The sequence below is a fragment of the Vicia villosa genome, linkage group LG2 (assembly GCF_029867415.1).
Source record: "Vicia villosa cultivar HV-30 ecotype Madison, WI linkage group LG2, Vvil1.0, whole genome shotgun sequence".
Classification (NCBI taxonomy): domain Eukaryota; kingdom Viridiplantae; phylum Streptophyta; class Magnoliopsida; order Fabales; family Fabaceae; genus Vicia; species Vicia villosa.
Genome location: NC_081181.1, coordinates 53,712,941 through 53,731,907, shown reverse-complemented (window position 1 = coordinate 53,731,907; position 18,967 = coordinate 53,712,941). Strand labels below are relative to the sequence as shown.

General features: G+C 34.2%; 1 protein-coding gene across 1 annotated transcript; it reads left to right on the top strand.

Annotated features, from left to right (window-relative positions):
* Positions 1-14,652: 14,652 nt before the first annotated feature.
* LOC131650647 (F-box protein At1g70590) lies at positions 14,653-18,090 on the top strand. The gene is made up of 4 exons (XM_058920353.1): positions 14,653-15,274; positions 15,439-15,572; positions 15,770-15,952; positions 17,664-18,090. Exons 1-4 carry the CDS (start codon positions 14,734-14,736, stop codon positions 17,826-17,828), a joined length of 1,023 nt encoding a protein of 340 aa, XP_058776336.1. The 5' UTR covers positions 14,653-14,733; the 3' UTR covers positions 17,829-18,090.
* The last annotated feature ends 877 nt before the right edge of the window (positions 18,091-18,967 follow it).

Here is an 18,967-nt window from a genome sequence, read left to right as displayed (position 1 = left end):
ATATATATATATATATATATATATGTGTGTGTGTGTGTGTGTGTGTGTGTGTGTGTGTGTGTGTGTGTGTGTGTGTGTGTGTGTGTAATGGTATAATATGATGGATATTGATCAAAATTTATGAAATGATATATATGATGAAAAAAGTAGGATAAATCAATTGTGAACAGAAGCATGAGTAGAACGAAATGCACTGTACAGTAGGATGTTAGAATTTGGAAATGGAATAGAAATAAAAATGAATTGAAATTAATATAGGGTAATGCTAATTGGTTGATTAATTTATAGTTGAATTAATTGCAATGAGTCTATTTTTTTGGAATATACCTGGACTTGGATCAATTATTCGATTTGTCGGTAGATAACGGTATATTGAGAATTTGACCATAATTGTGGTTTGTTGTGAAAATCTTTGTGATTATTTTGCTAATGGTATCGACAGTTGATTAGGTGAATTGTCGGAATTGTTCCGTTGTTATATGAAGTTGTTGTATTGTGTGTGAAGTGTTAGTACCTTTTGTGTGTGGGGGACGAACGCGTTGATTTACATGTTTTGGATTATTATGTCTTGACAAATACTTGAGTTGTCTTTTGAGTTTGTCACTTTAAATTATGTTAATTGTTGAATTAAGATGCTATGAATCCTTGAACTAGTTGTTGAGTTTCCGTTGCACTTCTATGGAAGTTGATTCATGTTAAAGACTATTATTTGATGTTATCGATTCTTCCGTATTTTGTGAATGCTATGTATCCACTTTATGCGACGAGGTGATTTGTATTTGAGAATGAATATGTGATACCTCAATTGTTTCATTTGTGAATTTTATACTCTGATTTTATTTAAATTTCGTGGGTAGAATTGGGGTGTTACATATACAACTTACATAATATTCAACTTCGTACTTATAAACACAATACAACTTATCAACATTGACCATAGGGTCTACAACAATAGCAACAACTCACCACATTAACAACAAACATCACATTACACAAATCAAGCAACATCATAACACGTTATACTCAACTTCTTAATAACAACTTATTCATTATTAATTCATCACAAGGCATCATTATCAGCTCATACATCTCAATACGTACAAATAATTGCATATAGCATACGACATCATTATCAATTCATACATATCAAACACATACAAAAAGTATAAATCATATTAAACAATCTTATAATGGTTCTCAATCCATTTTTATAGGATAGGAATTTATTTTAGCTTTCCAATGGTCCAAACGGCGCATCAAACAGACTTACGGATCAAAAGATATGAATTTTCAAAGTTTTGGAAAAATCTGCCAACACATTGATATAACGGGTTACATGATTCATGTAACCGGTTACAGCAGGTCCAATAGCGAAATTACACCATTTTTCTTCAATGTAACCGGTTACCTCAACCATGTACCCAGTTACATCACCCAAAATTGCCCAAAAACTGCATTTTCCCCCATTTCTTTACACATGTAACTGGTTACCTCAACCATGTAATCGGTTACATCACTGAAGAAGTGTAAAAATCTTTATTTTCCTTCAGCTACGGGATTTTCCCTTTAAACCCCAAACACTCAATTTGCACATATCAAAACATCATTCCAAATCATAAATTTTCAGGTCTAATATCAGTATCAAATGGCTATTCAAATACTCATATCAATTGCATCAATTACACAATAATTCCAACACCAATTTCAACATTCATCAACAACATCAAAATTGCAATTGACATTCAAACATGGATATAACATTATGAAAATCTAACCTCTACCATACCCATCATCATGCCAACCCTTAGAGAGTAAGAACCCCACCCTTACCTTAGGTTTTGGATGAAGACAACTCTAGCTTCAATGGGATTTTGCCCTAGCTCCTTTTCTTTTCTCTTCTCTCTTTCTTTCTCTTCTTTCTCCAAAATGACTCTTCTCCTTTTCTATTCTTCCAATTCTCTTGTTTTGATATCTCTTACTAACTTCTCATCATAACTAATGGGATTAAATTAACACCTCCCAATTGCTACTACTATCTCTAAGTTAGGCCCAATACTAATAATCTTGTAATCATCAAATAAATCAAAAAACACACCATAAAATAATTAAATAGTCACATAACATAAAAAATATTATTTCCAATAATATTCCACAACTACAATTGATTCATAACTTAAATAATACCAATTCGCAAATCTGTATTTCTCCGACTAATCTGACTAATTAATCCGACCGTAAACTTAACTGCTCAAATCAACATATTAATCCAATTACGCTTATAAAATAATACCGATAAATTCCGACTTCGACTAATTCCAACGAATAAATCCTTGATTAATTTAATTAAATAATTAATTAAATTCAGGGCGTTACACTTTTCAATCGTGGATTTATCATTATCTTGTGTCTTTTCAAGATCACTTTCAATCAAATTCACCTTTTCTATTCTCTTTTTCGGGGATTTTTGTCTTTGGATCCTATAGGTCGGCAACGTTTCAAGTGTGCCTTAGATGTACTTGCTACTTTATTTTGATTTGAAATATCAATCCTAGCTAGGACATTTATAGCTGGTGCATGTGACTTTGTTACTCTTTTCAAATCAGTAAAAGAATTTGGCAATTGATTTGCTAAATCTTGTAAGTGGACTATTTTCGTTACATTTTCTTCTCACGATCTATTATATTGGTCCAAATGTAATAAATGAGGTACATACCATGTTATGTTATTTTCCAGTTTTTATTCTCTCCCCTTAGTGTTGGAAATGTTGTTTCGTCAAAATGACAATCAACAAATCTTGCCTAAAAAATATCACATGTTAAAGGTTCAAGATATCTAATAATAGATGGTGATTCATACCCCACATATATTCCTAACCTCCTTTGAGGTCCCATCTTTGTTCTTTGTGGTGGATATATTGGGAGATATAATGCACAACCAAATATCTTTAAATTATAAATATTTGGTTCCTTACCAATTATAAGTTGATATGGGGTATGTTTTATGATCAGCACTTGGCCTTAGAAGGATGAGAACTGCAGCATGTAAAACTGCATGACCCCAAATAGTAACTGGTAGTTTATTTTTCATTATCAATGGTCTAGAAATATATTGAAGACATTTGATTAATGACTCAGCTAAACCATTTTGTGTATGTACATGAGGAACAAAATGTTCAACAGTAATTTCAATTGACATAAAATAAGTATTAAATGATTAAGATGTAAATGCACATGCATTGTTAAGTCTAATTTTCTTTATAGTATAATCAGAAAATTGAGCTATAAGTTTAACTATTTGTGCAAGAAATTTTGCAAATGCCATATCACGACTTGACAATAAGCATACATATGACCATCTACTAGATACATCAATCAATACCATAAAATACCTGAATGGTCCTGATGATGGATAGATAGATCCACATATATCTCCTTGAATTATTTCAAGAAATGCAGGTGATTCTGACTGAATCTTGCCTAGTGAATGCTTTGTTACCAGTTTGCCAAGAGATCAAGCTTCACATGGTCTATCTTCTTTTGTAAGTTTTGAAGGAGTGAAAAACACTTAGAAAGGGGGGATTGAATAAGGGTTATTTCTTTTTGGGAAATAAAAATAATGAACACAATTATTTTTATCCTGGTTCGTTTGAACTCAAACTACCTCCAGTCCACCCTCACAGGTGATTTACCTCCACTGAGGATTTAATCCACTAATAAAAAATGATTACAATGGTTCTCCACTTATATCAACCTCTAATTCTTCTTGAGTCTACAGATCACAATTTGACCACTCAAGGAATTTTGGTTTACAAAGATATAATCAAATACAAGAGATTAATGTTGCTTCTAATAAAGTTGTAATCACCAAGTGATTTTTCTCTTAAGCTTAAGTTCTAAATCTCACTAAGTATACAAAAGTATGTGAGCTTGAAGATGAAGATTGATTCTTTGTTTTTGAGCTTTTAGCGTGAGAAAGGTTCAGAGTCAGATGATGAGTATATGAAAAATGAACGTATGCTTTTCTAACATTTTTCCTTGCTGACATCTTCCTTTTATAGGCATGAGAATATGACCGTTGAACAGTTCTGCATTTAATGCTTTGCATGTACAGTACAACGTTGCATTTAATGTTTCAGACTTTTGTCAACTACCTCGAGCCTTGCAATAACTGTTACTTCTGACTTTGCTTTTTGTAGCTATACTTCCAACGTTCCTTTTGTCAGACACATAGACTAGTCTATTTAGTCTTTTCATCATTTGCTTTCTTCTAGATTCAGACTTTGCAAGTCTTCTTTGAATCTCAAAGTTTCCAGCATTTGGTGCAGTGTTAGAACTTCAGCTTTTGGAAGTTCTTCAGAGCGTGATACCTTTAGAGCTTCAGAACTTGCTTCTGCTTGTCATGATCTAAAAACTTCAAGACCATCTTCTGGTGTCTTCAAGATCATGTTCTGATGATGTCATCCAGAACTTCTGAGTCAGAGCATTTAAAAGCTAATGTAGTGTGTACTTTTTTATACTTTCCCTGAAATGGAAAACGCAATTTATTGGAGTACCACATTGTCTTATACAAAATTCATTCCTAATGTTATCATCAAAACTAGAAAATATGATCAGAACATTTCATGTTCTAACAAGTTTTAAACTTTTCAATGGATGACCATGTGCACTTTTAACTATTTTACGCATCATTGTTGAACGAGGGTGACCTAAAAGGTCATGCCATAAAGTCACAATTTTGGGATCTTCTTTTACTACTAAATTGCATTCAATTTCATGTATATATGTGTAACGTAATCTAGAAGGCAATTTTGGTAGTTTCTCAAAAGTTTTCTTCTTTCCCAAAACATTAGAAGTAATATTAATGTATTTCATATTGCCTTCAGTTGCAATTTCAGTATCATATCCTTGACAATATATGTCATTAAAACTCAACAAATTTCTTTTTGATTTTGGAGAGTATAAAGCATTATTAATAACAAATGTTATCCCATTAGGTAATATGAACATATCATTACCTGTTCCTTCAATCAAATCTGCAGGACATGAGATCGTATTTATTACACCTTTATTGGGATTTATTTCAGTAAAATATATTTTACTTTTGAGGATTGTGTGTGTAGTTCCACTGTTCGGAATGCAAATGTCTTTGACATGTTCCATGTCTAACCTTCTTAAAATAAAAATAAGATTAAATATAGTAAATTAACAACATATTTAACATTATTATTTCATGAAAACATAAGATACACCTATACAACATACAAATTCCTAAGTTGATACATATTTCAAATATAAAATTAATACAAGCACACCAAACATTATTCAAATACATAATTTTAAATAGTTACCTAATCTGTTTCATCTCCAACAAAATCAACAATCTGAAAATAGATATTATCATTTCTGGGTTCAATCTTATTAAAACTCACTTCTTTTCCCTTTTCCTCTACATATGTCATTTGTCTTTTACACAAATGTTTTGGTATTCTACACACCTTAGACCCGTGGCCTTTCTTTCCACATCTATAGCATTCTTCCTCATCAAAGCTTGCAAACCACAAGACCAGGTTATCTTTGGGTTTGTAGAAGCTGTAAGTACGAAGTGTGCGCCTAAGAGGGGGTGAATTAGGACCTTGAAATTTTATTCGGTTTTAGAAACAAGTTGTTCTTATTTTTCTGGTTTGGTGCAAGAGTTTGGAAATGTGTTACTTTCTTTTCTGGTTATGATTTGTGAAAGCGGTAAATGCGGAAATGTAAAGAACACAATGATGTATACTGGTCCCCCTCACAGTCCGAGAGTACTCCAGTCCCCTTTCAACATGAAAGAGATTTTACTATTGTTTGTGACTTACACGAGACAAACCAAACACCAAGAATAATCCTCTTAGATTTTCACTAAGTACACTAAGAGAACAATCCTCCCTTAATGACTCACTTGTTTCCAACAATCCTGGACAACAAGATTTCAACCACCAAGAATAATCCTCTTGGATTTAATAAATTGATTATGAGAACAATCCTCTCACTAATAAAAAACCCTTGCTTCCAACAATCCTGGATAGCAAGTCAATAATAACCAAATATATTTGAGTAGTAATGTTGATGAACATATATCAATCACTAGGATTGATCTTCTCTTCCAAACAAGCAATTTATGATGAAAATATAGTGCTCAAGTGTTTATGAGAATGATATGAATTTTCTAGAATGTTATGAACATACATGTAGAAAATTCTTTATGAAATATTAAGAACAAAAACACTTGTTTGAAAATTTGAGTGAAAAATATGATGTTAAATTGCAATGGAAGAGGTGATTTTTAATTTGAAATTTCATGTATTTATAAGTGCATAACACCTCTATGAAACATGGTAAGTTTTGAGACATTTTCATGAAGGTTTGCAATAGTTTAAAATAACAATGGTTCATGAAAAAACATAATTTTAAATTCTGTACAGCACTTCTTAAGTCAGTTAAAACGGTCACTTGACTTAACAAGTTTGCAACATTTTTCAAATTTCAAATTAAAAAAATACTGTTTCAAAACGGTGTAAATTGTGGCGGTTTTTGTGCTGTTATGGCTGCTAAAAAGGCCATAATTTACCAAAAACTGCATGTTTGAAAAAATTAAAATATTTAAAGAATTGTCTAATTATTAGAACCAACCTAATGCAACATTTATTGATTTATTCAAGTCAATATATTATATTTGAAAGTGATTTAATATGGTTCAAACATGATAAAAAAATTATATTTAAAAGAGAATTAACATGGTTCAAATATGATTAAAAAAAATATTTGAAAGTGATTTTGAACACAAATGACCAATGCATGCAAGTGATTTTTTGGAGAATAATTTGAGCACTAAAATTATCAATATAATGACATGCTTGTACCTCTATCAATCAAGATCCATGCTTAGTCTTCAACTTTAATCTTGAATAATTTGGTGCTAGCTTTTGCTCATGATAAGACTTGGACACTTGAATTGATACATTGTTCTTGAAGCTTTTTCCATACTTTTTGATATGATTATTTGACATTCATTTTGTCTTCATTAAAACAAAATAGACGGAGTGTCTTGACTTCACATTCTCCCCCTTTTTGATGATGACAAACCATTGAAATTTGAAGTGCTTGGATATCTTGAAAAACTTGAATCTCTTATGTGAATGCTCCCCCTATCTTTGATAACTCCCCCTTGATCAAAACTCTCCCTTGATTCATACAGATTTTGTATATTTCTTTTGGGCTGCAATAGTTAGAGACAAGCATACACACACACACACACACACACACACACACACACATATATATATATATATATATATATATATATATATATATATATATATATATATATATAAATCTTCTCCCCCTTTGTCATTAGCAAAGAGGATGGGAAAAGACTTTTTTTTAAAAATGTAGAGAAATTTACGAAAATAAAAATAATTCTTACCTATGAGTTTTGCCTCATGAATGACTTCATCAAAACATTCATCTTTGGTGAATATGATTTTGAAGCCTTTGTCACAAAGTTGGCTTTTGCTTAGAAGATTTTTCTTTAGTCTTTCAACATCAAGTACATCTTCAAATGGATGTGAAAGTTAGTACTTCAATTTTGCCAATGCCAAGAATTCTTCCTTTAAGGTACTCTCCGTATGAAATAATCCTTGGACTTTTAGAACTAGATTTGAAAGTTAGTTTATGTCTCTCATCAAATGCTTAGAACCACCACTTACCAAAAAACACCATAGATTTTAAGTGGTCCTTAAGCAAACCTACAAAACAAATTAAGTTTGATTTGGTACCCAATGTGCTTTGGATCCATCATAGTTAGTTCCTTTCTTAACCCACACATAATGACCACTTGCCACACTAAAATTTCTAACATAGCAAGCATTAGGTGTATGGCCACTTATACCACAATAAAAACATGTAGGAACAAAATTACTTCTATATCTAGGAACATAAGGTTTCTTTTTAGGAAATATTTTCTTAGGATGGTGATGAAACACTTTAGGCTTGTTAACTTTCTCTTGGGATGTTTGGTCACTAGCCTTAACATAAACAGTTTTGTTAGAACTTGGTTTTGAGAACTTTGAATAACCAAGCCCACTTTTATCATTAGAATATCTTTGTTGACTAAGGACACCCTCTAAACCAATTTGTCATTTTTTCATATCTTTCTAGGACTCTCTTTAATTGGACAATTTGAAAAGAAATAGATTCACAATTATTACATGTAGATTTTTGTTTTTCTTTATCAACATATTGTTTCTTTTCAATCTCGAAATCTTTTTGCATAGTATCAATTTTCTCTTCAAGAGATTTGATTTATTTCTCTTGTGTTGATATGGTTCTATATAGCATTTCGCATTCATTTAATAGTTCGTTTATGGAACCTTGTGCATCATGATCATAAATGGAAAGTTTATTACTAACCTCGTGGTTTTCATCATCTGAATGGTGTGAAGCCATGAATGCTAGATTTGCATATTCTTTGCTTTTGGAATCGGAAGATGAACTTACTTCATTATATTCCCATGCTATATATGATTTCTTTGAGTTTTTATCCTTATTTCTCTTGAAGTATTTATTCTTCTTTTCAAGTGTAGAACATTCAATTTTGACATGTCCTTTTTCTCCACATTCAAAACATTTAACCTTCCTTGTTGGTGCTTCCCCTTTAATGATCTCCTTTTTCCTTTCTTTTCTTAGAAACTTTTCAAATTTCTTGATAAAATCATCATCTTCTTCACTAGTGGACTCTTCTTGATTGCTATCATGATGTTTGATTCTCGTCTTTAAGGCAATGTCTTTTGAATCTTTTACTTGAATTTCATGCGTTTCAAGTCTTCTGAGTTCCATTTCATATTCTTGAAGTTTTCCGAACAATGTTACGGAAGTCATTCTAGATAGATTCTTCTTCTAGGATATCGCCGTTACTTTTGGTTGCCATTCTCTTGTTAAGAATCTAAGCACCTTTAGATTTTGTTCCTCGGTAGAGACTTTCTTTCCAAGAGCACTTAAATGATTTATTAAGTGAACGAATCTTTTTTGTAAATCAAGGATGGATTCTCCGGGCGGCATTCTAAATAACTCATATTCTTGACTCAAATTATTTAATCGAGATCTCTTAACTTCAACGGTTCCTTCATGAGTTTCTACTAATGTATCCCATATTTGTTTAGCCGTTGTACATGCCGAAACACGAAAGAACTCGTCCATACTAAGTGCTCCTTGAAGAAGATTGATAGCCTTTTTGTCAGCAAGAACCTTATTTCTATCGTTATCATCCCATGAAGCTTTAGGCTTATCTGATCCAACACCATTGACGACAGTTACAGGAACAAAAGGACCTTATATGACAGCCTCCCATACTTCATCTTCTTGTGCTTCTAAGTGAGCCTTCATACGAATTTTCCAAAAGTCGAAGTATTGTCCATAGAACAATTGAGGTTTGTTATTGCTACCACCATCTCTAAAAACTGGATTTTGATTTGCAGCAGCAGTGGGTTTGAAAGATTCGCCAGTCGGTCGCAGACCAATGATGGTTGCAATGTCGAACAATATGGGCGTAAGCATGTTTCATGGAAGGTGGAAGCTGTTGGTTGAACCTTCCTAGAAGTAGAGGGAGGAGACCAAAAAGTTGGAACAGTAGGTGGGGCCAACCCTAGAGAGTTTAATCACGTCGAAGATACACTGTTGCTTCCAAGTGTCACCTTTCACTTTCTCAATCTTGTTTAACCAGGCAATAAAGTCCTGTTTAACAATAGGAGCAGAACGAAAAATCCTGATAGTTTTGTAGAGAGGGCTGAGATCAAGGGGTTTCTTAATGAAGACAGGGGGTCTAGTTCGAGAATGAATGGGAAAACATTTCTTTAGTTTCTTAACATCTCTCACTTCATCAAGAACAGGACCTAGAAGGGCGTGACCATTGTTCTTAAGGAGAAAAGAGAGTAAAACCTGCGAGCAGAAGATACTCATTTTGCCTTCATGTGTAAGAGGAGGTTCTAGCACAAATGGCTGTTGAAAGTGTAGGAAAACATTACCCATGACATAAACCAAGGGAGTAGTGTGAGGATGTTGGAGTTGTTCAACGATTTGGTTAGAGCCAGCCATTGAGAGTTACGAAGGTTTGAGAAGGAAAGTAGCAAAAACGTTGAGTGCTTTGTGAAGTTCTAAAATGAAGGCTTAAGGATACAAAGAAAGCGTAAAAAGGAAACTGAAGAAATGAAGAGTGTATTTATACTACTAAAGAACTCAAACGTTTGGAAAGAAAGTGGGAAAAGTGTGGGTACATGGTGAACACGTGCCAGGTGTGGAGCCGGGGGCCACGTTTGTCCTAGGAAGTTGAAGCTAAAAGGTAGGGAAGTGGTTGCATGCTTGCATACGTGACGTCTAAGGGAAAAGTCATGATTAAGATGACGTCAGTACGCATTAAGAAAGAAAGGCTAAAAATGTCTGTTTCTCCCATTTCAGTCGAAAAGGACATTTTGTGGGGCAATTTGTTGGCTGGGATTTTCGACAAAGACTAAAATCCAGCCAAGAGAAAGGAATCCAAAGGGTTCGACTTTGAGAGAGAAGTACCCAAGTTGACCATAGTTCTAGTCGACCAAGAAAGACTCCATCTATAGTCAATTGGGTCTGAAAGCGCCCAAAATTCCAAGACTAAGTAAACAACACAGATCATGACAGTTAGGGTTTTTGGAGGGAAAGGAAATACGAATGAAGAACGTGGGTCTTCAGGGGGGAGTTAGAAAGAAGAACGTGGAGTTCTAGTAGGTCGAAAATCACCATAAAGTAGTTATTTTTCTGTATTATAAATAAAGAACTTTGTACATAGTTTTAGGGGTTCAAACTTGCAAACGCCTATACGCTAAACACTCAGAGTACCCAAGCGGACGAGCGAAATGAGTCCAACAAGGGCTATGTATGTTTGAATCACCTACTATTAATACAAATTTTAATGTTATGCCATTTACATTCAAGCTTTGTCATTTTCTTTACGTGCTTATGTTTAACTTTTCGTTTTGATCTTTCACAACCATTTGCAAAAACATCAATTTCGATGTTGAGAGTGTTTGGCGCCGTGTCAAGCACCTCCTTTCAAACAAAAATATTTGAAAACTCTTTCAAAAACTCTTTGAATCAAATGCGCTGTTCTAAGATTCCCTAGTCGATCTCGCAAAGTAACCTTTAAAAGGAAACTAGCGTTGTTTACCAATTTCCAAGGCAAACACCTATATACGCGAGACCATTTCAGATAAAAGGGTTTCAAACACAATTTGGACACTCTTTCATCATTCACATGGTGAATTGAGCGTTAGAGTTCTAACCTTGCAGGTACACCCTTCCGCTCTGTCGCATAAAAAGATCGCCTCCACCATAGCTTTTGTGACTCCACATATTCTTGGTTCCGATACGGAACAAAAACAAATACCACTATTGTTGTATTTTCTCAAGGATCAACTGAAACACTGTATGAAACATGGGAAAGATAAAATTTTATGCTGAGAAGATGTCCTAATCTTGATTATGATAATCTTTTAGAAATTCACATCTTGTGTAACATACTACAACAATTGGAGGCAACTGCAAATGGCCCATTAATGTCCATGAGTTCTAAAGACACAATAGCTATTATCTAAAAAATGATACTAAATGACCATCAAGGTCAGTATAATAGAAATCCTTCACATAGAAAAATTGAGATTATTGAACTGAATAAAAATTATGTAATTCTAGCTTAGAACAAGTTATTGACTCAAACTGTGAATGAACTAACAAAGCAAATGCCAAAACTTCCACAACAACTCAAAAAGATGCAAAAGGTGCCTAAAGATAGACAAGTTTCTTATTGTTAGTTGTGCAATGAAGATCATCTCACAAGTTATTGTCCTCCGTCAAAGGAAGAAGTGAAGTTTTTGGGAAACCAACAAAGACAAGAGAAATATCAAAACAACAATTTCCAAAAGGGAAACAAACAACATTTGATGCCAAATCATCATTAACAATCAAGGTTAATGACAAGATGTATGACCATCCAACAGACAACAACCGTACTAAAGTTACAACAAAAATGCTCCTATCCAAGACATAACTTCGAAATTGGAGGACACTCTGAATTGGTTTATGTAGTTTTCTATAGCAAACCAAAAGAACATTGATGTTTCAATCAAAAATCTCGAAACTCATATAGTCAAGCAACTGTCTTACCAACAAAAATGAGCATTTAATGCCAACACTAAAACTAACCCAAAGGATAATTGCAGCTAAAAATAGAAAAGTGAGTGGAAACAATGAAAATGTGGAGCTTGAAAAGTTGTTATGAGTCGAGAGAAAATAAGAGAAAGAAGAAGGTGAAAAAGAAACATAAGAAGATAATAAAAGAATTGAGAAAAAAAAGTTGGAGAAAAAAAAGTGAAAAGACAAAAAAAAGTCAAAAAACAAGGGATGCGAAAAGTAATTAGAAGAATCCACCTACTCAAAATTTACGTTATCCACACGCTCCAACCAAGAAAGTGAAGGATAGAAAAACACTTAGAAAGGGGGGTTTGAATAAGTGTGACTTTAAAAACTCTTAAGATAAAAACAATTGCACAATGATTTTTATCATGGTTCGTTGTTAACGAAACTACTCCAGTCCACCCCCTTAGAGTGATTTACCTCACCTGAGGATTTAATCCACTAATCAACCTTGATTACAATGGTTTTCCACTTAGATACCTTCTAAGTCTTCTAGAGTATTCTGATCACACCTTGATCACTCTAGGAACCTTTTACAAATTAATGTAAACAAATTCTTACAAGAGTATTACAATGCTTCTTAATAAGCTATATCACAACTGTGATATTTCTCTTAAGTTCTAAGCTTAAATCTCACTAAGATATTACAACAGTAATGTGAGGTTGAAGATGAAGTTTGATAGCTTTTGAGTTCAGCAGAGTTTTAGCAAGTTTGAAAGTGTTGTTCGCAAATTGGTAACCTTGCTTCTGATCAGAACTTCACTATTTATAGGCGTTTTGAGAAGATGACTGTTGGGAGCATTTAATGCGTTGCGTGATCCGTACAGCATTGCATTTAATGTTTCACTCTTTTGTCAACTACCTCGAGCCTTGCTTTTCCTGCTTTAACTGACTTTGCCTTTAATAGCTTCTAACGTTCCTTTTGTCAGTCAGCGTAGCCTGCCATCTTGTGCTTGCTTCTGATCTAATCTTTGTAGATACAAAGTTTGAATTAATCAGAGTCAAACAGCTTGGTGCAGAGCATCTTCTTGTCTTCTGACTTTGAAGTGCTTCTAGCGTAATACCATAAGAACTTCAGTGCTTATGCTTCTGATCTCAAGTTCTTCTGATGCTTCAATAGACCATGTTCTGATTCTGCTTGACCATCTTCTGATGTCTTGCGAGAGCATGTTCTGATGTTGCATACTGAACCTTCTGAGTCAGTGCTTCTTAGCGCTGAATTGTGCATACTCATCATATATTTCCTGAAATGGAAAATGCATAGGATTAGAGTACCAAATTGTCTTATACAAAATTCATATACATTGTTATCATCAAAACTAAGAATATTGATCAGAACAATTCTTGTTCTAACAGAAAGATGAAAAAATGCAGCATGCAAGGTTTTTAGATATTTTCAAAAGATTACATATCAATATACCATCATCTAAGGCATTAGAGAAAATGCCTACCTATTCTAAATTCATGAAAATTCTGACAAAGAAAAGCAAGTATATTTTTTAGAAACAATTTAGTTGGAAGAAAGCTGTAACACTATCATTCAAAGAATTCTACCTAAGAAGGCAAATGATTCAGGAAGGATTACATTACTTGTCACTATAGACAATATAAATAAGAATTTTACTTCAGAAGGCAAATGATCTGGGAAGGATTATATTGCCCATCACTATAGATAATGTAAATGTGGAAAAAACACATTGATTTAGGCGCAAACCTAAATCTTATACCTTTTATCAATTATAAAAAAGTTAATAATTCCAATATAAAACAGACAAATCAATCAAACGTTCATCTAAAGTAGTTTAAAATATCCTTTAAAGATGATAAATTCCTCTTTCTAATAGATTTTATTATGATGGACATTGAATAGGATAGTTTGAAATATTAGTATTAGTCCAAAAATTATCCCACTTGTTCTTAAAGGATCTTGATCCTCTCCTGCTTGAGGTCTCCTTCCCCATTCAACTGCAATTTACACCCTTAAATTAATCTAATCAGAAGAGAGAGAAAAAGGTATAAGAAAATTTAGCCATTAGATTTAAATTTAATGGCCAGATTTTACATAGGAGAGATGGCATCATAGAGAAGCAAATTGTGATATAGAAAAATCACACGTTCATTTAATTAAGAATAGTTTTTGGAAAAAAAAAATAGTTTGAAAGCGACCGAGAGGATTGACCCAGTGAGAGGGAGTTTGGGTCTCAAGGGTTTGCTCCTCTTGAGGTTCTGAGTTTGAAAGAGCATAGGATCAATTTTCGGAGACTACGTGAAACAGTAACTCTCTCGGGTGAAGTAGTCTGTACGCAAGGAAGAAGACCACTCTGTAAAAGAAAATTAAAATTGACTAAGGAAGTACAGTGGTTGAAAGCTGCTATAATTAATAATATTTGTTTTTATTAATATCTGCAATGAAACGAATAACACTGCTTTCATCCATCTCGAAAGTCTCAACTGTTCCTTCAAACCTTCAACCACTACACAGATGAAGAAATTCCAAACCTGGCCGTGTATCTCCTCTTCCTCCCGCTTCACCTCTCTCCCTCTTCCAAACCTAACCGCTCCCGAATCATCCGCCGCATACTCCTCCCGTTCCGTCCGTCTCTGTTCCCGTCCACCGCCCTCTAAACCTTCTCCATCCACCGCCGAACAAACCGATTTCTCCTCCCTCCCGTACGACGTTCTAACCAAAATCGCAGCCTCCTTCGACCAGCCGAACCTCCAAGCAGCGTCGCTCGTATGTCGGTCATGGTGCGAGGCCTTACAGCCGTTGAGAGAGGCGATGGTGATGCTTATGTGGGGGAAACGGTTCAAACACGGAAAGCGAGGAGTTTGTCGGAATACGGAGAAGGCGCTTGATATGTTCACGAAAGCCGCTGCTCGTGGCTCCGCTCTTGCGATGGTGGATGCTGGTCTTATTTATTGGGAGAGAGGAGAGAAGATTAAGGCTCTTGATTTGTATCTCATGGCTGCTCACCTTGGAAATCCTTCTGCACAGTGTAATTTGGGGATTTCATATCTTCAAGGTTTTCTATTTTCCATTTTGTACCTAATTTTTGCTCTTTCTGTTATTTATATCCAAAATCATCTTGTATCATTTGTGAGTTTTGATCAGTTTTGGTGTATTCTTAGAATGGCAAAGGAAATTTTGATGATAATTCATGTCTGACTAAGGTATATTGCTATGTAGTTGAACCTCCAAACACTGAGCAAGCTTTGAAATGGTTATATAAAGCTTCCAAAGGTGGGAATGTGCGTGCCCAATACCAGCTTGCTCTTTGTCTTCATCGAGATGGTGGAAGTAGAAGCAATATAAGAGAAGCTGTTGGTGCTCTATCTCTATTCATTTTATCTACTGCAATTTTTAATTACAAATAATCAGGGAGGGATTGAGGAATCTGCATGGATATCTATGTTTGAAAATTGACATATTATATTGCATATATATTGTTCTTTTATTATCATAGATTCATAATATTATATTCCGATTTTTGCTTTTAACAAGTTTTCCCTTGGATTAGGTTAAGTGGTATATGAAAGCTGCAGAAGGTGGGTATGTGCGTGCTATGTACAATACATCCTTATGTTACTCTTTAGGGGAAGGCCTGACGCGCAATCATCAATTAGCAAGAAAGTGGATGAAGCGGGCTGCCGATCGTGGTCATAGTAAAGCTCAGTTTGAGCATGGACTTGCTCTTTATTCTGTAAGTATTTATCCCTTTTTGCTATACCTAATACCTCTACTTTTATTATGTGCCAAAATCAATTTGAGCATGGCACCTTTTTTAAATATGTAATCTTTGCCTCTTATTTGTTTTTTAAACTTGTTAATTAGAAATTGTAGGCAGTCATTTGATACATTTTTTTGTATGACTTTTCTCATCTATTTTGGTTCCACTCAATGTTTTTTGTTTACATTGAGCTCTATGTTCCATATCTCTGTTAAGAGATATAGGCATTCACACTGACTCTTGCAAAATATGTTTTTAACTTGTATTGCTTATTTACTTTAGGTGATTTTTCTTTTCAACTTCTGTCATTCCATGTTTTTCTATGTGTTTCTGCATATTTGCTATTGGTTGAATTTATTCAGACAATCTTATCGGGAATCAATTTATATTATTGGAATAGCTGTTGGCAATAACTAAAAGTTATGGTATTTTGGCAATGATTATTAACAACTAAAATGTTCTAATGTGGCCTGTTCATGGTTTGGTTCAGGGAGAAAACTGAACCGAATTGAACTGAACTGCCACAAAAGTTCAGAAAAAGTGAACCAAACTGTTATGGTAAATTGGCAATGATTATTAACAACTAAAATGTTCTAATTAGGCCTGTTCATGGTTTGGTTCAGGGGAAAAACTGAACCGAATTGAACCAAACTACCACAACAGTCCACAAAATCGAACCAAACCGTTAAATATTTGTTGCCCTGAACCGAACTAAATTGTCATAACAGTTCGGTGAGCCGGTTCTGTATTTTCTACCCAAACCAAACCAAACCAAAACCATATCAGAACAGAAGAATGAGCTCACCAACTGTAGAACGAGATCACAACCTACCTCAGTTTTTCTATTTAGATCTATCATTTCATTCCCAAAAAAGAATTCACAACTGTTTTCCTTTTAATTGTTTCTTCTATTCTATATCTAAAACAATTTTCTGCATATTCCTCAAATCTGCCTCCTCTAAAGCTCAATTTAGATATAATTATTAAAGAAGAAAATTTTGCAGTTGATTAATTGTGAAAGAAGAAAAGGATAGATCTAAGAAGGAGAAATTTTAGACAGGTTCCCTAACAATTATATTTGGTGCATGATTATCATTTCCTTTTGTTATGATTTTATTCCAAAATCCACACACAAAACATCCAATTGATACCACAAATAGTTACATAAAGTAAGAAACGAGGTAGATCTGAAAACTAAGAAAATGACCCGTTCTAAAAAGAATACATGAGGTAGTAGTGGACAAAGAACAAAGTCACAAACCCACCTCACAAGACTTCTGTAAATTAATAGAATACAAACCAGATCCAAACTAAAATGAGACAATGAGCTGAAAAATAGTGAGCTGAAGATGGTGGACTCAATTTTATGGTTCGTGAGATTTTAGGACTCCTTGTGTAACGAGATTGGATTTGAAAATGAACTTGAAAGTAAGTCGTGTTTGGACAGTTCGGTTATTGCAGTTTAGGTTCGGTTATTTAGGTTTAGTTCCAATTAGCTAACTGTTTGTAAATCACAGTTTTGGTTCTTGAACCCAAATAATGGATTGGTTCATTTAAGTGCGATTCAGTTCACAGTTCTTGTTGGTTTTCCAGTTTTTTTGAACATCCCTTGTTCTAAATATTCACTATACAATGTTAGATTATACTGTCTCTCTAAATGAGGTATTAAACTATATCTGTACAGGATGGAGACATGATAAAGGCTTTGGTGTACTTGGAACTTGCTAACCGTGCTGGTGAAAAGGGTGCTGCTCATGTCAAGAATGTAATTGTTCACCGCCTTTCTGCTGCTTCACAAAATCATGCCATGCATCTAGCTAATAGTTGGCGGGCTTTGCCATCAAATTGAACTAAATCTTGTATAATTTGTGAGCAAGCAGTAACATTACTTTGGCCATGCATCATACCGGTGAAGTCGAGAAAGATTTCCTAAAACAGAAGGACAGGGAAAGCTGGAGTTGACCAAGCAACTACTTATGTATTATACTGGTCCTGATTATAGTGGTCTTCCCGCATCTAATGTCTTAACTATTTGTGCTTTGTTTAACAAAACAAATCAAAGTGTATCTCTAGATATGTTTCCTTCAAAAAAAAAGGCTAGATTCAGATCACCTTAGAAGAGTGCAGAGTAGAATATAACCATTGGCATGTCCATCGTGTAGCGCTTAAGTATACGATTCACCTGATCCAGACACGCCAATAGGGGGCTTTGAAGATAGTAAGTAAGAGTAGTGGCATTCTCATCAAAAGGATAAGTAAGTTCGCAATCCAGTGATAAAGTGAAAAAAGGTGCTTTTTTCTGCGCATATTCCCTGGTTAGGATATGCATATAATATTATAGGTTACAGTTTATAATCTATAGTAGCTTGGTTCATGATTGAGGTAGATATGTGAATATGCTATAAGTTTTAGATTTCTGTTCTGCAAATATTTTATTCATCTATGAATAGTCTTCTTTGGAGGTGAGGGTTACACATTTATAATATTATTTAAGATATGAATGAAGAAGATTGTAATAAATCCAATATAAAATATATTCAGGCATTCAGCCCTATATGTTTGTACCTATAACGAACAATGAAATCCTTAGTTTGTTTGTTGTTCAGCAGAGACGTAGCTTGGGCCAAGGATATGGTGGTTTCGGTGCTATCGCCTTGCCTCCTCCAGCACTTCTATTCTTATGTTATGCCTTCATATACTTCATTGCAACAAAACCAAAGTTTAGACTATTCTCTTACTGTTTTTTGTGTGGCCAAGTGAACTTATTCGCCTCCATTGTTGAGATTTTCAAACGACAAGAAAGGTCATCTAAGGAAAAGGTGGTTAGGGTTAGGCAGACCGAAATTGTCTGCAGAAATTGTCCAATAGATGAGGCATTACAGGAAATAGAGAATTATAAACAGCCAACAGAAATTGTCCAATAGATGAGGCATTACAGGAAATAGAGAATTATAAACAGCCAACAGTTGCAGTAATTAATTGCAGACG